The sequence below is a fragment of the Sciurus vulgaris genome (genome assembly GCF_902686455.1).
Source record: "Sciurus vulgaris genome assembly, chromosome: 6".
Classification (NCBI taxonomy): Eukaryota; Metazoa; Chordata; class Mammalia; order Rodentia; family Sciuridae; genus Sciurus; species Sciurus vulgaris.
Genome location: NC_136466.1, coordinates 22,695,291 through 22,722,261, shown reverse-complemented (window position 1 = coordinate 22,722,261; position 26,971 = coordinate 22,695,291). Strand labels below are relative to the sequence as shown.

The following is a 26,971-nucleotide window of genomic DNA, read 5'->3' as shown; positions in this document are numbered from 1 at the left end:
CCCGAGTCTTTTCCCTGCAGCTTCACACACACCTTGCTGGTGTTGCTACTTCCAGGCTGCCAGAGCCGCCCTATTTTGTTGTTTGGCTAACGTTACCTTTGCAGACCAAAGCCTCTGCATGTGTATTTCCTTCAAAAAATATGATGTGATCAAAAGTCAAAAAAAAGGTATATCGTCTTGGGAGGACAGATATCCTAGGACCTCCCTAACTGCTCACAATCGAGTGACAAAAGAAGACATCCATCAGGGAGACTGAATGACAAGTGTCATTTCTTTCCTTCCAGGAGGCCCTACGAACCTAGAAGAAGCACGAAAACTATGCTAATCAGGATATAAGTGCTTCCCCTAGACTTCTTAGTGTTCTCCTATATTCAGGGGACTCTGAGTGAAGTCTTTTCTTTGGCCTCGAAAGTGTCATTACAAGACCCACATAGTACAAAATGTAATTTGTGCATTCTTTTCTGAGACTTACTTCTGAAATATGTAGCCATGAAGGATTATTATATGCTCTTATTTCAACATATTCTCTTCCCAAGCTGAATATTTTTGTTGAAATGAAAAATAATCACCTATAGCTTGTCTTCTGTCATTTAAACAAACAAAACTTTTTAGGTCCCACCTGTCTTACTAAATGAGAATCTGTATTTAACAAGCTCTCGGGTGGCCTCATCTGTTGCCCTGAACCTCAGGCGTCCACATAACCTTTGCCATATTCACTTTATCCTTCACTGTTATTCACTCAAATTCCTTTAGATCACTTAACTTTAACATTTTAGTCATTCTAAACAACAACCATTAAACCATGGGTTTGATGCATTTTTTATAATATACATTAACTATGTAACTATTTTTTAATCCACTTGTGGAGCAACTAAAGTTCTTGCAACACTCCGCCCCCATCCCCCAAACTAACTACTGCCTCTCAAAGTGTCAAGTTTGGCAATCAGGAACAGAGAGCATACAGAATGGGAGAAAATCTTTACCACCAGCACTTCAGATAGAGCTTTAAACTCATGGATAAATAAAGAACTCAAAAAACTTAATGCCAAAAACTGAATAACCCAATTAATAAAAGGGCTAAGAAATTGAACAGACACTTCACAAAAGAAAAAATGCAAATGGTTGAAAAATGTATGAAAAAATGTTCAACCTTTCCAGCAATTGAAGAAATGTAAATCAAAACTAAGATTCATCTCATCCCAGTCAAAATGGCAATCATCAAGAATATAAGCAACAACAAATGTTGGTAAGGATGTGGGGAAAAAGGTACACTCATACATTGCTGGTGGGACTGCAAATTGGTGCAACCACTCTGCAAAGCAGTATGGAGATTCCTTAGAAAACTTGGAATGGGACCACAATTTCACCCAGTTATCCCATTCCTCAGTTTATACCGAAAGGACTTAAAATCAGCATACTACAGTGAGGCAGCCACATCAAAATGTATAGCAGCTCAATTCACAATTGTCAAGCTATGGAACCAACCTAAATGCCCTACCACAGATGAATTTGGATAAAGAAAGTATGGTACATATACGCAATGGAATATTACTCAAACATAAAGAAGAATGAATTTATGGCATATGCCAGTAAATGGAAGGAACTATCATGCTAAGTGCAATAAGCCAATCCCAAAACAATCAAAGGCAGAATGTTCTCTCTGATATGAGAATGCTAACCCACAACAAGGGAGGAGAAGAATAGAAGAAGTCCATCGGATTTGACAAAGGGGAAGGAAGGGAAGTGAGGGAGGATGGGAATAGGGAAGACAGTAGAATGAACCGGACATAACTTTCCTATCCTTATATTTGAATACACGACCCACGTAACTCCACATCATGTACAACCACAATAACGGGATCCTAACTGGAACAAGTTATGCTATGTATGTATAATATGTCTAAATGTACTATACTGTCATGTATACCTAGAAATAGCATATTTTTTAAGTTGCAAGTTTGGGAGAAGTTTACTCAGCTGCTGCCAGGCCCCGTGCAATCAGGGACACACTTTGCTACCCCGTTCCTCTTCTTCCAGGACTCCTCTTCTTAGGCCTGGGGTTCATGGCTCAGCCCTACAGAAAGCCCATGGCTGGGAGGATGTACCCTTCCCCTCCACCCTTGTCCTACCTGCCCCCTCTGACATCCCAACCACGCTGTCTTTTTCTCAGAGGGCTAAACCTGATCTTAGAACAGAATCACTGACTCATCTTAAAGTGTGTGGCAAGGGACAGCAGGTTTGACCTTCAATATGCCGAAGTGCTTCGTTTTCCCAGACTGGGACTCTGCTCGAACAAATGTGTCCATAGACCCCCTTCCATCCAGCCCCTGGTGAAACACCCTGCCCATCTTTCCAGCCTCACTTTCTCTCTTCTCTTTGCTGCAGCTGTACTTGCCTCTCTTGGTTCTTGGAACACAACTTCCTCTCTTGTACGACTCAGGCTTCTTCCTGCCCCAGGGCCTTTGCACTTGGTAGCTTCCTTCCAGCAGATGTTCATGTGGCTGTGCTGCCGACACATTCTTTCGGTTTCGTCTCAAATGCCACCTCTTTCCCCAAGGCAGCCCTTGACAACAAGCTAACAGCACACACTGGCCCCTCCCTCCCCCCACAGGTGCCTTCTGTCCTGGTGGTTTTCATTTGGGCTGGTGCTGCCCCTCAGGGAACATTTCCAGTCATCACAACCAGAAGGTGTGACTGGCATCTAATGGGTAGGCAAGGGATGACACCAAACATCCCACAACACACAGAAACACCCCTGCAACAGAGTTTTCTGACCCCGAATGCCATTTGGAAACCAGCCTCTATCAGTTTTTTTTTCCTTAGCATTAATGAGCACTGGGAAAGGTGGTTTCTATTAAATCAGAACGTCATAGGAACCAGAGTTCAAGAAGGGACTCTGCTCTCTCTCCAGCACCCAGCAGAGCACCTGGTCCCTACGTGACTTAGCACATTTTGACACTTTGGCCATGTCCCCAGCAAGGCGAACATACCTGGCCAGACCTAAGTGATGAGTCTGAGAAAATGACAAGCCAGTTTTCAAAAGGATGGAACAGATCTTATTTATTAATGAATGTACACACGACCACGAGGAGTCCCCTGCTTTCATGTACCCACAGAATCACCCCATCTTTATAGCTATCAGTGAATGATTGATCATGCTACTTAATGATGTGCAAAATCTCATAAATTTGAATATACAGTCTTAATCATCGCCATGTGCTCTTTCTCCAGGACAGATGGTAGGTAACGGAAACTCAACTGTGTCTCAAAGGCGCCAAACAAAATTCAAGACGATCTCTAAGATCGATAGATTTATAGAAAAAGGTCAAAATAATGAAATTCCTCCCCTTTCTCCTTTCTTAACCATCCTCCATCTCAGTTATTAACAAATTTTTCTGTAGGATAACATTGAAATAATTCAACATAAACAGTTTCAAAAAGAAATATCATTTTTAAGAAGAGATCTCCTACAGCAAGAGATTTATGAATGTAACAACAATATATTAATTACCAAGCATGCATGCTAGCCCTGCTATTCCTAGAAAATCTGCTGGGGGGAAATTTCTGTAGTGTTTTTCCTCTTGCAAAGACTTCTTACAAGTAACACTTCATTAGAATTATCACTAAATGCCAAATTAGGTATGGAGAAGATTATACCTAATAGGTAAAAATGAAAAAAAATTGAGCATAAAAACAAGTTATCCTAATTATCTTGTTGTCATCTAGTGTCACTGAGAAGAGTCAGGATTAGAAATCAATTTCTTTTTTTTTTTTTTTTTTTTTTTGTTACCAGGGATTGAACTCAGGGGCACTCAACCACTGAGCCACTGTCCTATTTTGTTATTTTATTTAAAGACAGGGTCTCACTGAGTTGCTTAGTGCCTCACTTTTGCTGAGGTTGGCTTTGAACTCATGATCCTTCTGCCTCAGCCTCCCAAGCCACTGGGATTACAGGCGTGTGCCACCACACCCAACTTCAAGTCCTATTCTTAATCCTGAGTACTGAGGGGTTTCCCGTGTAATTTGTTTCACAGAATGCTAATAGGCACTGTGCTTGTGTGTTCAAACAAGTTTAGAAATGTGAGATTAAACAGTTAACCAGATCCCCAGGCCCTTCAGCATGGATAATAAATCTCCAGGAAGAATATGGAGACTAGAGCAGGCATCATAAACTCAATGTCCCACACGAATCAGGCAAGAATTGAAAGTGAGTGGGCCAGGAAAGCAGGGTGCAGTCCCAGTCAGGGGGCCCCTGACCACAGGCGTGCACCCAGCTGGAGGCCCTTGGGCTCAATCCCCAGGATTTGCAAACAAAACAGAACAAAATAAACAAAACCAAAAGAGTGCAGTCTAAGCTTGACAAACTTTCCCAACACACTACAAATCTGGGCTTTAAATTCAAAGCTCCAAATTTATGCATGTTGCCTCAAATTTAAGAAAAAGAAAACACTGTAGTTGGAATATAACACACTTTTAGACCCAAACAGGCTCGCCCCAGCTGGCAAACCCAGAATACAGTGTACACAGATCTTATTTACTCATAGAACCCTCACTCAGAGGATCTGGTAATTTCCTAGAACTCTGCAGAACAGTGTAAGAAATGTGACCTTTGACATGAAGCATCCTGCCCTCCCAGACCACTGTGGTGTATCTTTGAACCCCAACCATGATTTCAGGGTTCACTCAAATTGAAATTGAAATTAATATCCAACCCCGTTAACTCTTCATGTGAAAACATTTCTTTTTCTGACAATATCAGCCCTTGCATATCTACATTTTTAAACAGTCACGTGAGTGACTGAAGATTCCTTTTGATACACTTCTCTTTAACTCCTGGCAAAACCAAAGTGTCATGGAATTACTAAAAAAGGGGGGTGGGGCTTGGAATTAATTAGATTGGAAAAAGACCCTTCAACTTTCTGAAATCACTTTAAATATAAAAGTGGTCTGGAGATCATTTAGAAATATAAAATTTTAGAAAACACTAGTGATAATTTCAAATACTATTAGATTTGCAATAGAACTTACCTAAGGCAGACAGTCTTTTCCCTATTCTCTCGGTTTTTTCCCTTTCATTTCTGTCTCTCCTCATTCTGAAAATTGGTTCAGAGAACCTGATGGTTGTCTACAAAAATGCCTAGCACTGGCCAGGAGCAGTAGCAAAGGCCTGTAATCACAGTGACTGAGGAGGCTGAGTCAGGAAGATCAAGTTCAAAACCAGTCTCAGCAACTTAGCAAGACTGCATCTCAAAGTACAAACTTAGAAAGGGTTGGGGATGCAGCTAACTGACAGAGCACCCTTGGGCTCAATCCCAGTACCGGATATAAAAGAAGAAAGGAAGTAAGGAAGGGAGGGAGGGAAAATATGCCTAGCACCATGGCCCAAGTGCAAGGGTAGAAATAGCATAAATGTACCGAATCCCAGGATAAGTGGTTCTCTTCCCCTGCTTCGACTTGGTCCACACTCCCTACTACAACTCCTCATGGCTAAAATAACCACCTTGATCCACAAATCAGCCACTCCATGCATCACATGGAAAACATATATTCCTATAATGGTGAAATTAGACCCACTTCTATTTCTCCACAGGGGAAATAAAAACCTGCAGGCCCTCACGATTTGAACCTAGGAAACATAAGAAATAAAATATTTGTAGTTACAGTATAAAAACAAGAGGTAATCATGAAATGCTGCCCAATGAAGTCTTTGAATTTTTTGGTTCTTAAATCTTGTCCCTCATTTCTTGGCAGTTTTAAACACAATTTTCCTTCCTGTGTCACTAATCACTTTTTTTTAAATGGATGTAAGAATAAAGGGGTCTAAAGAAAATACAGAATTCTAAAATGTTCATGTGCGGGAGAATGCTCTACCATGAGTGGGAAAAAAATGATCTAGTTTTAGTATGGAAATTAGGATGCTGTTAATGAGTTTGTGTACAGTTCTGAGCTAGAGAGTCACCCTATCCAATGTGGCAGACATGTTGGAAGGCCAGGTGAAATGACAGAGAAGTGGTCCTGGAGTTCAAAAGGAGTCTGACATAGTGATATCCGGTCACTGTCTTCTGCAGTCATGGACATAACACCCCCAAGAGCACCCTTGGGTCTTATTCCATGACGTAAAGATTATCCTCAATGACGTAGACATTGTCTTCTGCTCGGGCACGCACATCTGCTTCACTTTGCAGAGTTCCAATTTGAGGGCCAGTCAAGGAAACCATGCTGCAAAAAAGTGTTGAAGAATAACATGAGTAAAGGAAAAAGCAGATCACTTCTAAGGTCTGAGCAGCACTTTTGTGATCTGGCAAGATTGGCTATTTGAGAATCTAAGAGCCCTGTTCACACAAACTATAAAATGAATAGTCCCTTCTGGAGATGCGAAGGTGTTGCCCCTGAGTATTAAGTTGCAGGAGATTCTCTTTAATAACTATGCAGACAACCTAAGAACTATTTTAAAAACTCAGACTGGTGTCAGCAGGGTATCACATAATAGAATAGAAAAATGGGAAATGTAAAAAGACAGATATCTGACGTTGAACTGAGTTACTAAATAAAGATGGATAATTTTCGAATGCGGCTAAAAACTGGTTGACTGGTGTCTTCACAACTGTGGATTGTGACTTTTTAGAAAAGGCTCTTCAACTGCTTGGTGACCTATATCCTATGAGATATAGGAAAGTCTTGGGTGCAGTGGAATTCTGCTGTTTCACAAGTGTGCGCCAGATCTCGGTGTCAAAAATGTTACTGTGACTTATGATCAAATTTCAAAGTCAGGGATTGGATTACTTTCATAACATGCTTTCACACACCAAGTGCACAAAAGAGCAGACCCTGGAGGTGACGGCTCTAATTTTTTGGAGAGAACTGCTGGTGTCTCCCTTTCACATGAGGGACAGGAATTGCTTTAGTGGGACTATGTGGAGAGCTTACTCTGTACCCCCTGCTCTTTGGGCGGTCACAATGGGCTGGGTTTGAGTCTCATGGAAATCAGGGAGGTAAAAGCAGGGAAGACACAGACTTACACCTGCGTGGTATGCGATGTGACTGGCGTTTTGTAATTTGTATATACGGACAGTTTCTACTTCTGAAAATGTAGAACCTGAGTCTTCATTCATCCCCAGATGAGGAACAGGCCCCCACTGAATATATTTAAAAGTTCATGAGAGGGCATGGGGTATGCTCAGTGGTAGAGGGCTTGCCTAGTAGGTGCAAGATCCTGGGTTTGATCGCCAACACTTCAAAACAATTAAAATTAATTTTTACAAAAACATGAGACAAAGCCTCTCTGTGGTCCTTAAAGTGGCTCAGTTACAGATATGTGAAAACAGTCAAGGTGTCAATTAGCTCAAATGAGTCAGTGTGATATAACTGCCACAAAGAAAATGTCATGAGGAAATCCCATATTAAGCGGTGCAATTCTTTTCTGCTTTCGAAATATTTTACATTTTATATAATTTTTTTCTTTATAACTAAGTGACAAAAAGTGAACCTTTTGAAAAAAGATAAGTTAGCAGTGCAAAAAATAGAAACCAAATAGCTAAAAGGATACTATGTTCCATGACTTTTCACCAATAAGGAGCATTTCCTTTTCCTTTTCAGAAGAAGTTGGTGAAAAATATTTATGAGCCTGGATCCCCTGGGATCGAGTCCTTTGTGTACTGTGTAGTGTGACCTTGAATGTCCCTTCATATTTCTGAGCCTATTTTTCCAATCTGTAAAATGAGGCTAATAATACTGCCTACCTCATAGGTTTACAGCTATGAAGGGCATGATCGAAATAATAAAAGCCAACATGCACTGGCACTTGCAACAGGCTGGACCCTGTCCAAGGCATGGTCTAGGGATCGCCTTGTAATTAACTCATGCACAGGTGAGTCTGCGTATAAGCAGCCAACGAAGGAGAACTCAGAATAATGGATGGCAGCCTAAGAGGCACGGATACTGAGGCACAAAATGTCCTTGCTCAGAGCTGTGCTGAAGCAAATGAAGCAGGCTAGTTGACTTTAGTGGGGGCAGGTGACTGCCTGCCACAGGTGCAGTAAAGGGGATTTAAGCTTTAACTGGGCTGCAGGATAGACAGGAAGGTCTTCACACGTAGAGTGAATTCCGCTCCCTCAAGGGTAAAGGACTGGAGCAGACTGCACGTGGTGGGAGCAGCCAGCAACTGGAGCACTTAGCTCCTTCAGTCAGGAAGTCTGTTCCTCCAAATCTTCTGCTCCCTTGGGCTCGATTGAAAGTCCATCCCCCTGCTCTTCCCTGGTGTATGTAAGCACTTAAAAGGACCCTGTTTATTTGTTTTATATTTCTTCTGTTTTGTTCATCAACTTGTAATAGAATAGGTGCTCAATAAACACTCAATAAGAGAAAACGTTGAATAACATTAAAGGGCAAATCAAAGCAACTCCTTTCATAAACAGCTCCTTCAAGAGAATCTACAATTCAGTTCTTTTCATCTAAGAGAGTAGGATCCAGGTGCCCCTTCTATACTGGCACTGCCAGAACTGTATGGAAATACAGAAAGCTAAAAATGTCACTGCAAGATATGGGTAACGAGAGCTGCTCATGAAACTAGATTTTCAGAATCCAAGGGGTTGAATGGGCCATTTAGGGGGGAATCAGAGAGGAATTTCTCTTTATTTTTACTAGAGAAGGAACATCAAAAGATACACACACAAACCCTTACAAGCTTACCTTAGTGGCTGCATCTTCTTTCTGAAGAAGAAATACTCTAAATCGGGGGGAAGAAGATGGGGCAGAATGAACATGTTAGCAAAATAATCCACAACATCTTCTTCCAGTTGAGTCTATTATTTCATTGTGACTTGAACCCTTCCCCCATGACTTCAGCAATCCCTTCCTGTGTCCCCACTTGAGTCTACAGGCACACTCCTTATTGTTCACTGTCACATTTTCAGTAATGTCCAGGATATTCACCCACATATCCTGCTATAATGAAATTATTAAATCACCTTTTGTTTTAAAAACTGAGGTATACACCTGCAGCTTTGGAGGCTGAGTCAGGAGGACTGCAAGTTACAGGCCAGCCTCAGAAATTTAATGAGGCCCTCAGCAACTTAGCAAGACCTCTATGGAAAATGAAAATGTCTGAGGATGTGGCTCAGTGGCTTCTTCTTTTTTTTTTTTTTTTTTTTTTTTTTTTGTACTAGGTTCTATTCCCAGTACCAAAAAAAAAAAAAAAAAAAAAAAAAAAAAAAACCCTCAAAAAGTCTGTGATTTTTTTTTTTTTTAAATGAGATACTGGAAAACAGACATAAACCAGGCTTACCCTAGGCTATCTGGGACATAAGATCCCATACTAGGGGCCACCTCTATCAGTGAACTTTTATCAGATTTTATAGTTGCAGTAAAATCCATCCCCTTTAGAGAGAAATAAGTAACTTTTTTTTTTTAAGGAAAGAAGCTTATTTAAGGTATTTTACCCTATTCCCAATCATTTTGACTAACAAAGTTCTAAATTATCAGATAGAAATTTCCTTAAATTTCACAAGTATACTCAGTTTTCAGTTTTCTGCCCAGACCCATGAAGTAGATTGATAATGGGTTTATATACGGTGTTGCACAAAACAGATGACTGAGGTTCTTTCATGAGGGGCAGGTTACAGAGAAACAGCACAAACACACACACACACACAACTGACAGAAGGGGCATGAGGCCCTGGTGGCTGCCTCTTGAAGACCTTTGTTCTAGTCCTATCCTGCAAACAGTTCCCCCTCCAATGCTTCATGTGCTAAATAAGTGTTCTGGTACCATCAACAATATCACCCCAAGGGGACAAACATCGGATCTCGAGGGGAGGAGAAAAGACACTGTGTCTTTACAATGGTTTGTCACCTCCAAATCTCAACCCTGCCCAACAAATTCTTATTTCTTTTTTTCTTTTTTAGTACTAGGGATTAAATCCAGGGACATTTAACCACTGAGCAACATCCCCAGCCCTTTTTATTTATTTATTTTTATTTTGAGACAGGGTTTCACTAGGTTGCTTAGGACCTTGCTAGATTGCTGAGGCTGGTCTCAAATTTTCAATCCTCCTGTCTCAGCCTCTTGAGCTGCTGGGATTATAGATGTGTGCCACCACACCTGGCGACTCTTATTTCTTAGTATTTAATTTCTTTTATGGAGAACTGATGTTGAATTTTCTCTTCAGAGCACCAATAATTGAAAAACAAAGAACAAAATTAAGAAACAATGATACGAAGCAAAAATTCCACTAAAAGGTAAGCTCCATGAGATTTACAGAGAGTTATGGCAAAAAAAAAAAAAAAGATCTTTTCTAAGGAGATAGCAGTTAGCAGTTGAGTTGTGTACATATTATATGACAGAAGCCATTCTCCGTGTTCTTTAGGGGCCAGCACAATCCACGAGGAAGAGGCCATGTGCATTTTACAGAGGAGCACTTGGGGACGCAGGGAAGTCATGTGAACTCCAATCACATGCCCCATGGAGTCACTTAAGTGCAGACAGTGTCTGTAGAATCCCTGCTCTAGTCATTGGGAACAATCTGGAAATGACTTACTTTTGATAATTATGACAATCGAAACTGCAAGCAGCAGCACCAAGGTGGAAATGGCAATTCCGATGTAGAGTCCGGCATTGGTCATCCCCGGGCTTCTTGCTGGGAACACCTGCTAAGGAAACAGCAGCAGACTGAAAGAGCCCCTCCTGAGGACGATGCCTAGAACACCGATCTGGCATACCTCGCCCCAGGTGTTGATTGGCCTGGGCTACTTCGAGACACTGAGGGCAAGAACAAAGGGCCTGAGGTGCACTCCACCGTGGAATTCTGGGACAAGCTGAAATTTGAAATGTGCTTCAGAACCATGGAAACATTTTCTATTTTGCTTGGGATGGTATTTACAGAGGTGTATACATATGTCAACGTTCAAACTGTTGGCTTGTTTATAATGTATGCAAATCATATGTTTCAAAAGTCATTAGGCTTGTTTCCATAAATGTATGATCATATAATATGAAGAAAGAAAAGAAATATTTTTGTTCGTATATAAATTGACTTGATCTGATGTTATATGATGTGCTTGATTATTGAATTTGATCTTCTGTAGTTTGTATTTTTTAATATAATTCAAGATTCTGTGTTATGATAAAGACTTGTAAGTAACTGCTCACAAACATGACCCTGATTAACACTTTAGTAATCAGGTGAAACCAGGTGGAAATGTAGAATTGTGTTTAAATCTCCTCCTGAAGATAGTAAAGGGATGCTATGTCCTGAAAGAACCCTGAAACATGCCAGGTATCATGTTAGGCCCCTTTTCATAGCTTAGCTCTAATACTAAGGAGATCCCATTGAATAGGTCTTAAGAAGAAAGTGGAGGATCAGAGAAATGGATCAAATGTTTTCCCATATAAGAGGTTAATCTCTGAAATAAAATCCCCACTCTTCTACTTAGTTGCTGTATTACCATGGACAAGTTATTTATCCTCTCTGAACCTCTGCTTTTCTATCTATAAACAGCATATTTAATAGGGTTCTTGGGAAAGGTACTATTAGGTATTTCTTGGTAAACCCTATAAAGTATATAGAGGAAAGTAACGGAGTCATCATGGCTTAGAAGGGACCTAGACAATATGTGGGAGGGAAAGACCATGCTGTTGTGTCCTTACCCTCACCTATGAGGAAGAAAGTGGGTAGGCAGATGGAGAATGGGGATCCAGGAAACAGACTTTGCTTTCATTTTTTAAATATATGACACAAATATTGCATGTTTATTTTAGAATATGCAGTTAAGCATAAAAAAGAAAACTAAAGTCATCCATTACCTAATATCCAGACACAAGTACTATTACCAGTTTGCTTTATGTAGTCTTTTAGAGTTTTGTTCCTCCAGAGTCTTTTCTTAAGAGGAACAATTACTACATTATATATAAAATTATCTTATACAGCACAGGCACTGATTGATCTGATGAATGTAGGCAGAATCTGTATGTTTTGGCTAGATATCAGTATATCTATATCTATATATGCTATTGTATATATACCGTATTAAAAGTTCCTTTTTTTTCACTTAACAATCTATAGTAACTCACATCTTCCCATGTCCCATGTAAGTATACTGCAGTGAGTGTATCCTTACTGGTGATATGTGGACATGCTTAACTGACTAAATAATTAATCCCTTACTATTAAACATTTACTTATTTATGATGTTTTCATAATTATGAATAGCAGCAATCCTCAAGTCTTTGTTCAATTCTCTTCTTCAGACAGAGCCCAGGAAGTTGACCCAATGAGTCAAAATTACATGCTGTTATAAATTGTTTTCACAATATACATGGGAGATAACTTGACAACTTCAGACGAAGCACAAAAAGTTCACATTTTTGCTACTGCTGATCTTGAACTTGCTGCTCTTAAATTGCTTCTACTTGCTGCTAAACATACCTGTTCTGCAGATAACTAAGGTCACCTCACCATTCGATATTTTGTTTTTCAACCCAGCTGTAAGTCTGATCATTTAGCCACATAATAAAAATTCACATAATGATAGTTCTGATATCTCACCAATACATACAGATTGTCTGCATTCATCAGACCACTCAGTGCCTGTGCTGTATAAGATAATTTCTAAGATATCACTCCTCTGCAGTCTTATTGTCACTAAGGTATATAGCGTGAGGTCATTTGGTCCTATAATAAACAGCCCTACCTTGCAGAGCTTTTTGATGTTCTCTTTCAATTACTATGTTGTGTCCTTTCTCACAATTCACTATCAGAAGGACTGTTCTCTGCCCTCAGATTCTTTATTTGTTGCTCCTGAGCTACTTGCACATACTAGAACAAAGACTGTTTCAGGAGGCAAAAGGAGAGACCCTGACCGAGAAGTTCATCTAACGTCTTTGGAAAGAGAAATCCCCGATGAGTATTGTGAGACCGGGGTCCCTCTGATTTTTCTCAAGCTCGCTGCAGAAAAAATATGAGAACACCCTACAGAATCAAATTAAGACCTTAAGACCTTTTGGGGAGGGATGTGTACAGAAAAACATCCACAGGGACCTAAGAAAAACCCCACAGAACGGTCACTGTGTGGGAAAAGGACATTAGTGGGCCTGTCCTTGTGCAAGACTTTGGCTTACCTTGTGTTTTTGTGTAGGAGGGCCGTGTGGGAGGGCCTATGCTCCATCCCACTGACTGAAAGCATGTTATCTCTCTAACAATTAAAATCTTCGTGGTATGTTAACTTGCTGTCCTTGAGTTAGCTCATTGTTTTTTCCCAATTTTTGACCACAGCCAAGTTTGAGTGGTGTGTGTATGTGTGTGTGCATCATGCACGTGTATGTTATTTAGTAAAATATCACTTAACGAACTGATGCACCTCTAAAAACTTTTCAACTTAAAGCATCCTATTTAGAGTTCAATTCTTTTCTTCCTTTTCTCCAACTTTTTAAAGAAAATCAATCTATGGCTACTCTTACAGAAATAGACTGTAAGTTGCAAGTTTGCTTCCAGGAAGATAGACAAGTGAGCCTGGCTAATAAAACAAGGAGGAATGTACTTACAGTCTGATTGTTGTGCCAAAGACCATCTGAAGACTGTGTCATAGTGCCGTTCCCATCTGCTCAACAAGAAGGAAAATTATTTAGAATTACAAAGATATTGGATTTCCACTGAAGAGACTAGATATATTCACACTGCCTTCTGGAGATGAATGGAAAGTTGAATAATAACATGACCAAATGCCGCCGGCCTCCCAAGAGTCGCCAAGAGTCGTACCAAGTTATTAACATTCTAAAGCGTTATCCTATGAAGTCATGTTCTTTCACCTTTCTGTCATGGGCTCTTTGAAAGTGGACTCCTTTCCTCTTTTTTTTTTAATGGAGAGAAATGTATGTAATGGACACATAGTGTTACAACTTTAGAGGAATCAGAAAAGTTCATTCATGGAACCAGAGTGGATGACACTTGAAGACAATATTTTCATACTAGTTAAGAAACTGCGGATGAGTGCCAGAGACACCTGCAGATCTGAGACCAGAACCGCCCTATTCAAAATGCACTTTACACTGGGTTTGCACTCAGAATGTGAGTGAAATATATCAAGATACCTAAAATAAGATGCATTTAATTCTCAAGTTATATGCCAATGTATTTAGATGTTGGTCCAGAAGTACTTTAGAAAATATCTGCTGTATCAGCCGCAAGATCAGTGTACCACATACTATTTAAGGAATTGGATTTTGTATAATAAGATACATTGACCTTGAAGTTTTGAACATTTGAATTTTCTAAGTTTTTTGGGAATATCTAGTTTACAAGAGAATAAATTACTGTGTCCTTCGTCAGCATCTATAGGTCAAATAAAGAATTATTTTTCCCGAGTATCTGCCATATACTAAGCACTTCACGTCCTAACCAGTGCCTCAGTCCTATTCTATGGGTGCCAAAACAGCATGGACTGGTGACACATGCTCACACCTTTAGCAAATGACAGGAGCCTTTGCTGGTGAGCACCACACACGTTGCACTCCCTCCGAAGGAAAATACTAAGGTCCATGAAATTCCCTAATGACTACACAGCCCCAGCAGGAATAAAATTGGATGATTTTACTCCTCCCCTAAATATTTACTTTACTGTGCTTACACAGAACCAAAGACGATATCAAGTTTAGACAGATCTAGAGTCTAGGCTCTGCAACTTATTTATGACCTTCAGGAGGAGGATGGGGTGATATAGTAAAAATAGCATGAACTTGAGTCAGATAAAATGTGGATTCAGTTCTGACAATGTCCGTTAGCAATGTGACCTTGATAATCAGGGCCCTTTGCATACACACATCAGCACATATGTATGTATATGCATGTGTGTGTAAGTCTACATATAAATGCCTATGTGTGTGTATATATGTACACAAATACATATATGTTTTTAGCCGGCATCCTTTAAGCTACAAGCTATTAACAATACATATTTAATTTGTTATAATTAAATTAGATGATGCATGGAAGTACATCACACTGTGTTGGAAAATATTGGCTTTATCATCATCATCGTCACCATTGCTGTAGGATGGTGGAGCTGTGAGGCGGGAGGGAGACTGCGTGATGCCCCACACATGGTTCTCTGTAGCCATCCAGTGAGGAACAGCCATTGGCATGCAGCTAGTAAGTGGTGGCTGAACTGGGCGCTGTGTGTCTCCAAAGCAGAGCAGGTCTCCCTATTCTGGCAGTGAAAAAAGTTCAACCTGCCTTGAAAGAATTCATTGAGATGCGTAAGTGTCCTGGCACATCTTTCAAAGGTGGGTGGCTGGCCATATGACAACCTAAATCCCTTCCAGACCTAACATTCTTTGCTTCTGTGGAGGTTTAATCACCTGAGGGTTGACATGCATGCAGTGAGGATTTGGCCTGGGAGCCTCAGATACACAGCCAGGATGTTAGCAGTCACACAAATCCTGGGGACACAGCTGTTCTGGTGTCTGTTTTGTTCTGGAAAACTTTACCTTGACCAGGTTTTGGTGGCATGATATTTTAGAGAATGATTCCCCACTCAAAGATGGGGGTGCAGCCGCTCCCACGGCTGTTACCTTGTGTTCATTCCTATCTATTTTCATTTTGTTTTTGTGCCTGGAAATAGCTTACACTAGGGACTCCACTTTCCAAACCAAATGTCACCATTACCTAATCCCTTCTGAATGTGTCCCTGGGTGAATCTCACTGCAGGTCCATTTAAAATTAACCAGTTTCCAGGAATACTTGGCCAAAGGGAGGCCATAAGCGGGTGGGGGCCCCACAGATTGCAACCGCTGAGTACAGTGAGTCACATACACGGAGTCTTGCAAGGCTTGACCTTGTTTGGATGCAGCACAGGCACAAGGACACCTAAGCCAGCTCTGAATCACAAAGCGGTTCTGTATGCAGTGCTCTCAAAACTTAGGTAACAAAGAGCGTTAACTGGGAAAAACAACAGGCTTCTGGGTGTCATCTTTCTCCATCAAGGAAAGACAGATTGATTCTGTATTTCTAAAGAGTGGAGCGTTTATGGGGCCTTCCCAGGGTCTGAGCAGTAAGGCAGAATGTTCAGAGGGAGAAGCAGGGTCTCAGCATGGCATGCATCCTCGAGGCTGTCTGGTTTGGTCCATTCAGGCTGCCATAACAAAATGCCCTAGACAGGGTAGTTGACAAAAGAAATTTACAGGTCACAGTTCTAAAGGCCAGGAAGTTCAGGATGAAGATACAGGCTGATAGATCGCCTGGTGAGGGCTCACTTCCCCAGAGATGGTGCGTTCTCTGAGTCCCCATGTGAAAAAAGGGCAGACTAGCACCCTCAGGCTTCCTATATAAAGGAATCAATCTCATTCATGAGGGCAGGGCCCTAATCACCCCCCAGATGCCCCACCTCTTAATGCTATTGCACTGAGGATTAGGTATCAACATTTAAATTTGTGGGGGAACATAAACATGCAGACCACAGCACCACCTTAGGATGACATGCAAATACAAGATTGCCAAGACAGCAGTTTGTACTTAGGGTCTGGGACTTGGAGGATACATAGATGACCAGTTTGGTATAGACACCAGGGAGCTGAATTTAATTGTTTTAAGGCCCTGACCCAAGAGATAGAGCCCAGTAATGAGCTTGGCATCAAGACTGGTTGATTTAATTTATAAAAATTGAGTCATATGTAGGTAGCTATTTCCAAATCATACAAGTTGCCCATGACCATCTTATGGATTCAGGATATCCCAAGTAATAGTAGTAACTGACATAGTATCTATCACTTACCCCCTTGCAACCATGTCCCAGGTCCTTCATCTCATTTAATCTTTGTAAGGATTCTATAAGATCAGTGGCATTACATCCATTCACAAGTAATGAAACAGATTCAGAGAGAGTGGCCAGCGTCAGCCCTCATCAGATCTGTCTTACTCCAGAGTGAGTGCTCTTACTATCAATGGTTATCAAGATTCAAATACACCCAGGGGTTCCAGGAACAGAACGCACTTACCTGTTGGGCAAGGGTAGAGTGGTGAGCAGGAAGACTCTGTTTCCTGCCGAGTCATAGTCTGGGTTTCTGAGGCCTGAGTTGTAGAAGGTGAAGTACTTACTAGAGCGAAAACAATGGAAGAACCATGTTCCATTTGTGGAGGGAAATTTGCAACCCCAACAAAAATAAAAAACTAAACTAAAATTAGAAATTACCACCCACTTCCCACAGAGACTTCACTTAGCCTTCCTCAGCAAAAAATGGCCGCTGCCTACCCACCTCTGGCCATTCTAACTCCTCTTAGAGATTTACTCATAGATAGCCTTCAGGCAGTGCAGGGCTATCTAGTCATTTTATTATCATGACAAAAATGTGATCTAGAACCGGGGTAGTGGCTCAGTGGTATCGCACTTGCCTGGCACAAGTGAGGCACTGGGTTCAATTCTCAGCATCACATAAAATTAAATAAAATAAAGGTCCATCTACAGCTAAAAAAACACGTTTTAAAAAAGGGATCTAAATAAAGTTATAGATAGTTTTAACAATATACAGAATTATTTCACTTTCCATTCTTCTAGACTCCTGTACTTCCTTTAAATTAGATAGCACATTACAACAGCACATCTTACGTAGGACACCCAGTTAAGTTTCGTTTGATTACTACCAGTTACCAGTGACATTTCACTTTCAGGGAACAAGGCCTGGCTGGGAGTTTCCACTAACCTGCACTAGTCCCTTCGCAATGATGTCATTCTGCATCTCCTGACCCTATTCAAGTACTAGATTGTCCACACATTATTCTAGACAGATGTGTCTATTCACCAACACAGAACAGACACAGTATTTAATTTCCCAAGGTCCCTTCAAGATGACAGTATTGCACAACATCTTGGCCTGGGTAATGATTTGCAACCTTCCAAGCAGGCTTCCTGGTAGACCCTGATCCCCTCTCCTTCTGTACTTGCATTCTAACCATTCCTCTGTTAAGAGTGATTTCCTGTGTTATCTGACTCATCTTCCTTTTCTCACCAGAACTTTCTTGAACCCAGGGCGTTGTGAATGCTAGGCAAGCACACTACTGTTCATTTCTCACCAGAAAGCTGTCTCCGGGAACTCTCTAATACACAGCTATTTCCTTTTCCTTTTCTGAAATCTTTCCTTTCTTCCCTATCAAATAGCTCACCTGATATGCAGACTTGGTCACCTGCCTCTTTTTAAGATGTTTACACAATTCCCTTCTCTTAGAACACCACAGAATCTTGGAGCAAATGAGTGGTGGTGGCTGACCAGGAGTTCCTAAACCTGGGCTTCCCTAATTGCCTCTCAATGGCCTTTCTGCTTCCCCTTCCCAATGCAGTCTTGATAATTTTACATTTCAACCTTCCCTTTCTCATGTTCTGAGCTGTTTTCCTGTTTTTCTCTAATGCCCAAGCCTTTAAAAGCATTTGACTCTTTAGGGACTAAAACAAGGACAGCACAAGAAAATCAGATGACCAGTCTTAGTTTAATTCTGTGCAAGAGAAGTCTTGAGTCTAATTTTTTCCCCTAAGTTTAGGTCTTTGTGGCAGTTTTCATTTCTTCCCTACTCTTACAACCTTACATTCAGTTCTTCCATGAATATTTTAGGCAACTAGCATGTGCACCAGGAGACACAGATGTAAAATGTAGTGTCCCTGCATTAGATAAGCTAGGGTGCTCATCCCCTCCTTGACTGTGAAGATCAACTTTAAACTCAAACTCTCTAGGAAACTATCAGGATAAGAATAAGATTTTATGAATACCACACTACAGGAGGTTCCATGAACACATAAGCCACCATTTCTCTTCTAAACCATAGCTTTAAATGAAGCTAATAACTTATCCAAGTTTTCCAAATCAAGTCCATGAATCCACCCACAAACTATGGGCACAAACTATGTATTACAAAGTTAAATCAATATTGAGAAAGTCCAACAGAGTCTCTAGTGTGTTCAATTGCCTGTAACAAAGCTGCTTTTCTTACAAATTTTTATGGCTCAAAATTCCAGTTATAACCTAAAGTCTTCTCTTCTAAACTCCACCCATAGCCCAATCCTTCAGATCCCTCCTGGTTAACTACACAGTTTAATGGGAGTCAAGGGAAATCAAGATGTTCCAACAGATTGCTCTCACTAAGAGGCTGTGACACTTGGGTTTCTCTTCAGAATCCAGAGTCACTTTAAGGGGTCAAAGTGCTTCAGAAGGCTTTGAGAATCTTCCCTAAAAGTTACCTTTTTTAATCCTAGAAATAGAAGACTTGAACTTAAACTTGTCTGTGGGATGACAAGCTATTCCCTTCCCTGTAAATTATTTTCTATTTATATTAAATCTGAACTTCTCTGTGTAGAATTTGAAGTATGGACAACATGACATGGATTGAAATCATGAGCAGGTACTTTGTACATCCTTGAAGTCCTTAAATTCAATGCTCACTTATTAAATAAGTAGCACTTTTGTGATTTCCATTCTGTATAAATAAATTAAATGATCCTTGAAGCTAAACAGTGTAAAGTACTGACTGCCCCAAAAAGACAGGGTAGCTTTATAAGGCCATTATCATTTAGAATATCAAAACAGGAAAATTCAATCAAACATAAAGCTCAGTGTTCAGGATAGAAGGCACCAACCAGCTGTTAAAAGCACCGACCCCAAATTTAAATGAACAGAGATTGAGTCCTAACTCAACTACTTTCTATTTATGATTTTCAACCATAGACTTTTTGATTCTGTGTCTCAGTTCCCATAACTATAAGATAGGGTTGAATCACACCTATAATGATGTAATCATCCCAAGAATTGAATGACAGAACCTTGCAAAGCATGCAACACAGTGCCTGGTAAATAGGAAACAGAAAACGACAACTTGGTTGAAATACTATCCTGAACTGCAGAGCCCAACTTCAGAATGCACTAAATGCGCTCCAAATCTCAATATTCTAACTCTTGTTCTCTGGATTCCCCATGTTTTCATCATAAATTGATATCCTGTTGGGCCAGATCCGCACCATCCCCACTGGCTGTGCTGGATCAGTGCTCCAAATAATTTGGGGCTGATAATGAATACTTTTGAAATCTGATGAAAAGCAATGCCTGCCCTTACTCTTCAAAAGCTTATACATACCAAATCTGCAGGTAACTTGAGAAGAGTGTAGGATTGCAGATCTTGGGACGCCCGTGTTGGGAGCCCAATTAAGGACCCTCACCCTAGATTGTACTTCTGTCTTTACACAATGCAGGGTATGGCTTGTGGACTCTCATTAGTAGGTCTCGGGCTCCAAAACCCATCTGTTTTACCTGTTTTGTGGTTCTGTGTGCGTGCTGGTGTTGGAGGAGCAGAGGTATAGGCCCTAGGTGTCATGGGAACACTTGTGTCTCTGGCTGAAGTTAGAAAGCAACAAGAAAGCAAGGATTAATCAAACAGTAGGAAACAAGCGCCCCATTCAAAACTGTACCCTTGCACACGAATGGGAAATGGTCTCTGGGCAGGATTCTCTTTCCCGAGCTCTTATTCTTTGCCATAAGCCAATTAGAAAGGAAGCAGTAGCATCAACAATATTTTGGAGGTAAGAATAGATATTTCATATTTATAATTAAGCCCTTTTTTAAAGACCAGTCATGTGTATCATTTATTATGCATCATCATAAACAACTCTGTGAGACAGGGAAGATGTCCAGAGCCTGTACCATTATTTGTCTCCTTGGTGATAAGTGACTGACTTAAACAGTAGTTCCAAGACCCAGTATATTTATCAAATAGTGGTTCATTCTTTCAGTCCTGAGGGTACATGCCCCAGGATCTGCATCGTAACTCGGGGCTAAATCACACCATCAGCCTGGGCTAAAACACATTCAAGGACAGGTAGAAAGGAATTATATATTTGGTTACAAGGTGAACAAGACCTTCTAAGGTTTTTTTCCCCCATCTAAGAGATATGGGTTGAGTATCCCTTATCCAAAATGCTTGAGAAGTATTTTGGAATTTGGAATTTTTTAAATTTTGAAATATTTGCAAATACATAATGAGATATGTTGGGAATGGAACACAAATCTACATATAAAATAATTTAAGTTTCATATACATTTTATACATATCACCTAAAGGGAAACAAACCAAGTCCCAAAGCTGAGGGATGGCAAAATAAAGTTCCCCTTAATTAAAAAAAAAAAAAGAGTTGAGACTGTAGTTCAGTGGCACAGCTCTTGCCTAGCATGACAGGGACCTGGATTCAATCTCAAGTGCCTCAATAAATAAAATAAAATGAAAGCAAGAGAGACAAGTTATTGAGGCCACATGTATTGGATTCTAGTGTCAAAGTAAGACATTGGTAGAAGGAGATTCATTAGGAAACAACACCAGAACCCAGGAAATCTTCAAGGACCTACTTCTTTCATCAAATAGCAAGGAAAAGAAGAAAAATGTAATGTTCCCAGATTTTTGGATTTCATGAACTTCTTATGAGCAATTGGTCAATAATTATTGGGAAGCAAAAGCTTTCATATAAGGTCATTTTAATTTTTAAAATGGGGTTTTTGTAATATATGATTTCCAAGGTAGAACAGGGAAAGTGCTAGAACTGTGTGTCTAAAAAGTATATATATATATATATATATATATATATATATATATATATATATATGTGTGTGTGTGTGTGTGTGTGTGTGTGTGTGTGTGTATGTATATGTTTTATATATATATAAATGTTATTTATAAATTATATAATTTATATTTAAAGTGGTATAACAATTTATATATAAGCTTATATACATATAAATGCTCAACAAGATTGAGTTGACAGTTGATAAAGCCAGATTGAGTTGACAGTTGTTAAGCAGTACCTTAAATTACCTATTTTTTAGCTTTGACATCCATTGTGGTTTTAAAATATGAAGGATGGACATTTTAACATTCTTCTAAGACATAATTTCAGAAAGAAAGGACAGTTCTTAGAGTTGAATAGATTCATCTTGATAAAGCTGTTCCTTATGTTTCACTTTGGAAGAGTAATGCTGACAAGCCTGTCTGAAGGACGCTGCCGGGGGATGTTTGTGGGTGCTAGCCCATGGCCTTGAATCAAAGTTGGTCTGAGGACTTCATCTATGCAAATAAAAGTTATTGTGTTTCTCAAGAGCAAGTATTTATCAGCAAACAGGATTACATGAACCTTCTATTTCCCTATTAAAGGAAAATAGAAAATTATTACCAAACAGAAAACTCAGTTAACCTACAGGAAAAGATCGAAGGAAACCAAACAAGCTTACCTGGTTTAATCTCCAAGGATAAGGTGACTTTCATATCATTGAACCATCCCCTGTGTTCAATTCGACAACAATACAGGCCACTGTCAGTCTTAGCTGCATCCTCTATGGTCAAAGATACATCCCCTTCTAGAAGGTTCCCCTCCAGCTTATAACGCATGTGCTTCCGGAAGGTGACTTGGGTCCCATCAGTCCAGATGATTTCATCTGAGCATTTAGATATAGGACATGCCCCTCGGCCCCAGCACATGGATGTGACCGCACCATTATCCACTGAGTAGCTGCAGGGAAGAGTGACCGGCTGACCCACCACCCCACTCACTTCTGTATAAGAAACCACAGCACCTGAAACAGGAAGTGGAAGCAGAGAATGAGTCTTGATATTTTCCTAAAACCTTTTTTTATCACTTTTTGATTTATTTATTCTCACTTTTTTATAGTTCGTTTTGTGAGCATAGCTTTATAGCTTGATTTTTAAATTTTAATACCATAAACATTTTTAGCATGTTTTTCATCAAAATAAATATTTTGTTTAATGACTATATTTGTCAATAGGACAATTTGCACTGTATGATTTTCACATTCTTTCTCATTGTTACCATTATAAATAATATGACAAAATCTTTTTATTAAAACTCTACTATCTTTAGGTTTCCTCAGGGAATAAATTTCTAAGAGAGAAATGACCAAGATGAAGGGAAGGAATATTTTCATCTTTTGATAAACTTGGCTAAATTGCTTTCAAAAACTTTGAACCAAATGACACTCAAGTAATGCATGAGTGTGTATTTTACCCTGTGGTTTGCCAGGCATCTGCTTGTTTCTTATTTTTAACTAGGCAATACATGGGTATGGCTTTCAAAAACGAAAACAGCACCAAGGCCTAGAAGCCTAGAGAAAATTCTCCCTCCCACTCCAAAGATCCAGTTTTTTCTTCCAGATTCACTTGTAATCTGTTGAAATACATTTAAAAAAAACTCAATTCTATTGCACTTAAATTTCAATGTTTTAATTTTCATGGTCTTTGAAAACTGCTATTGCAAAGAAAATCACGTCCTCACTATCCCACTTCTATACAAAAGCAGAACTAATGTCTGTTTAAAACTTGAGGGCAGAAGTCTAATAGACTCTTCAGAAATCGATTTTTGGAAAATGGGTTTACAATACTCCCAGGAGCTACTGAGGTTTATGTGGGCATTAGGATCAGTCCAGAAGCAGAGATCTTGTCATCAGTGGATGACAGCCCAGTAACCAAGCAGGGCTCACTAACACAAGGAAACCACAAAATTGGAGAATATTCAAATGAGAACTAATCTGAGATTCATTAATATGCAGGGCCAGGCTGTGAGTTTGGAAAATGTTCTGAGGGAAAAAATGATCATTGTTATACAAAATAAGGGTATATTTCTCACTAGAATTTTTTTTTTTTTTCGGTTGTCAATGGACCTTTATTTTTTAAATTTATTTATATGAGGTGCTGAGAACCAAACCCAGTCCCTCACACATGCTAGGCAGTGGTCTACCACTACAATCCCAGCCCTGGAATTCTTTTGACTTTGCCTAATATGATTTTTTTTGTTACAAATACAGCACTTAATATTACAATTAGGTTATAAAAGTATATAATGAAAACAAAAAAAAACTTTCTCCCATAATTCCATCCTCCAGAGATTAGTCTTTAAAATTTAGGAAATATTTATTCAAAACTTTCCCCCTATATACAGAATGCTTTGAATTAAAATATTTTCTTTATTGTTTTTGTTTGTTTGTTTGTTTGTATGTTTGTTTGTTTAGGGTACTGGGGATAGAACTCAGGGTGCTTAACCACTGAGTTATATCCTCAATCTTCTTTATGTTTGTATTTTAAGATGGGATCTAGCGAAGCTGCTGAGGATCTCCCTAAATTGCTGAAGCTGTCCTTGAATGTATGATCCTCCTGCCTCAGTTTCCCAAGACAATGGGATTATAGGCATGAGCCACAGGCAAAATATTTATTTTTAAATGAAATAGTTGAACATTGTTAAAAATTCCAAAAGACAAAAAAAGGAATCAATGAAGGTTAGCTCTCCCTTCTATCCCATCCCCACCTCCTCTGCCCAGCCCCACCCCCACCCCAGGGTTACCATTACTATTTCTTATGTACATTTGGCCATGCATATACATCTACCCACCCCTTTTTTGTTCAGGCACAAATGGTAGCATGTGAAATATTGTTCTGCACCTTGCCATATTCACTTAGCTATCAATTTTGTAATTGATAGCAGGTAAGCAATTTCTTTAGAGTAAGATTGCATCCTGGTTCTGCTCCCCAGATAACCCATAACCATCCAACAAAGAGCAGGAAACACTATCTTCCTCCACCACCCCCAGCACCCACCCAGTCTCCCAGCCTGCCTAATCGCTTACCTGTCAGAAGTAGTATGAGGCTTAAAACAACAACTTCCGGGTACATTACGATGTTGATCTGAAGGAAAACAAGAAGACAAACTGGTTGGCTGTGGTCCCCCACCAGACCGTACCAGAACTGGTCTTGTTTTCAGATTGCAACTTCTCCTTTCGCCTTGACTGTGAACCACGTGAGCTGGGGAGGAGAGAAGACCATAGGCAATGACTTCAGGCTCCCTTAGCTCCCATAGAGGGCTCTGCTCCTTCCAATGGATAGGGAAAGTCGTCCTCCAAAACAATCTCTTACCTCCTCCTTCCTTCTCCACATCTAGCCTCTTATCTGCCTCACATGGGACATGAGGCAGCAAACAAAAGCAAGACTGAGAGCAGAGATCAAGTGTGACTCAGTGGCAGAACCTGAGCAAAGCCAGCCGTCCAATGGCAGAGGGGCCTTGCCCTCTGGTGGACACAGGGCTGTCCCTGCTCAGTGGCCATGGAGGGTTGGTCCATTAGCAAGATCAAATGAACAAGAATGTGAAGCACTGGGCCTAACCATTCCTGGAACTGGACATTATGACTCAGTCTACATCTTATTGAGGACTGTCCAGAGAAAACTTCAAGAAGTGCTGGGTTCAGATGTGAGTTCTGCCATTCACAAAGCTGGGTAACAGAAGCTAACCGAAACCCTTGATTTTTCTCGCTTGTAAAATAACACTAAAATTACTTACTCTGTCTCTCAGAAAGGAATGGGTAGATGAGCAAAAGAACTTTGAAAACTAGCCTAAGTATGTACTAATAATATTAGCTAAAGCTTTTGAGAATCTGCTGCGGAGCAGACCCTGTGCCAAGCACCCATGTACACGCATTCATTCAAACCTCCCCTAAGACAGCTGCTTTTAACCCCATCTGTGGAGGAGGAAGCTGAGGCTTGGGGAGATTGATGTGTGTGGATTTCAGGTTTCTGGCTTCTGACTTTGACTATTAATCATTAAACCATAGAAACACAGCAAGGCTGCCTCATAGTTTATTAACTCCTCTTTTGAGCTAAAGCTTCAGTAACTTCTTCCCAGGGAGTCAAGGGTACTGGACTTCCGGCCTCCTTGCAGCCCACAACAGGCTGCATGGAGACATGGGTGGACTTGGTATACTGAGGCTCTGGGTCCCTCGCAGCCCAAGAGTGGGAAGCCCTGACTCTGCAGGCTCTGTCCTTGGAGGAGACAGTGAAGCCTAGTGCTACAAACCAGTGGCCCAAAGACTCTATCTGTCCTGCAGAGGTGTTTTGTATGGCCATGTTTAAAAATTCATTTCTTCATTCAAAACCAAGATTTCACATATGAATCCACATCAGACTCAGCTTTTTGACTTTTTTGAAATAAATCAGATGGCAACATAAGAGCCCTACCACCCTCTGCCCTTAGAGTCCTCTGGCTTGACCCAGCCCCACCTCGTGGGACATCAGGGAGGCTGGTTGGAGGCTTGGTTAGAAGGAAGCCCTTGCCTCATTCCTTCTTCCACCTTGACAAGCTCACTGGTCACATGGGGCCTTTGTGGATATTGTTTGAAATTCTCTTCTAGAAAACGAAGGGATTGAATCATGATCTTTAGTAGCCCTTCCAGATTTCCAAAGGAAATCTCCACACTCTTGTCACTGAGTGACAAGATGAGTCGTACCAAGGCATGGTGGCCTTTCTAGTGACTTGCTATCCTTTCCTTCTCAGTCTTTTGCAAGGAGCACCGCTAACCCCATCTCACTTACCAGAGAGAGGAGAGGCGATGCTGAAACTGGCTCACACAGAATGAACTCCTGCCTTGTTTATTTGGAGGCAAAATATCCCTTGACTAGTTCTATTATATTCAAAGATAATAAATGATCAGAATTTCTGAAGAGTTTAATCCAGTTCTATGAGTTGTTACTATTATAGCACAGCTCACAGAGCATGACTTGATACGAAGGAGGCCAAAATCCAGGATTGTGTAATCAGTCAGAAACACAAGTAAGTAAGCAACCGACAAATGAAGTCAGGCAGAGTGAGACATGGTAAATACCTAATCAGACCATGTCATCTCCCATTTATGGCTCCTTCCTCCCATAATTCTCTCAGGGAAATAAAAAAAAAAAAAAAAAAAAAAAAAAAAAAAGAAGAAGTCCTAACTCCTTACTCAGATTTTTTTTTATAAAGTCCCAGTAATCTGGTCCTTCCCTATTGCTCAAGTATCTTCTTCCACCACGCTGTCCCCTGCCATCTGACTGTGTCCACGTGGACTTTCTTTTACATTTATTTCTACCTCAGGGCTTTTCTGCTAAGGTTCTGTCTCTCTCCTTTTTCTGCAAGTTCACCAGTTTCACAT

The 26,971-nt window shown here is 40.3% G+C and overlaps 1 protein-coding gene across 8 annotated transcripts; it reads right to left on the bottom strand.

The window, feature by feature from the left end:
- Window positions 1-2,923: 2,923 nt before the first annotated feature.
- HAVCR1 (hepatitis A virus cellular receptor 1) lies at window positions 2,924-26,492 on the bottom strand. 8 transcript variants are annotated; one of them, XM_079143848.1, is made up of 9 exons: window positions 25,040-25,319; window positions 24,644-24,701; window positions 22,241-22,582; window positions 20,276-20,359; window positions 16,985-17,083; window positions 13,538-13,593; window positions 10,536-10,647; window positions 8,689-8,725; window positions 2,975-6,219 (listed from the first exon to the last, which is right to left on the bottom strand). In XM_079143848.1, the coding sequence occupies exons 1-9, from the start codon at window positions 25,130-25,132 to the stop codon at window positions 6,105-6,107; spliced, it is 996 nt and encodes a 331-aa protein (XP_078999974.1). In that variant the 5' UTR covers window positions 25,133-25,319; the 3' UTR covers window positions 2,975-6,104. The 8 variants fall into 8 exon arrangements, with proteins under 8 accessions (XP_078999980.1, XP_078999981.1, XP_078999974.1 ...); XM_079143849.1 differs by having other exon boundaries at window positions 10,536-10,644; window positions 25,040-25,318; XM_079143850.1 differs by lacking the exon at window positions 25,040-25,319 and adding an exon at window positions 26,067-26,115 and having other exon boundaries at window positions 2,976-6,219.
- Between the last annotated feature and the right edge of the window lie 479 nt (window positions 26,493-26,971).

What these genes read in the sequence shown, in the direction of transcription:
- HAVCR1 (XM_079143848.1), bottom strand. Translation starts at nt 25,132, where the DNA reads ATGGACCAACCCTCCATGGCCACTGAGCAGGGACAGCCCTGTGTCCAC. An exon ending in ACTCTACCCTTGCCCAACAG is followed by an intron (nt 13,594 to 16,984) that starts GTAAGTGCGTTC and finishes CTTGTTGAGCAG; the next exon opens with ATGGGAACGGCACTATGACA. An exon ending in GATTGTCATAATTATCAAAA is followed by an intron (nt 8,726 to 10,535) that starts GTAAGTCATTTC and finishes CCCCCGATTTAG; the next exon opens with AGTATTTCTTCTTCAGAAAG.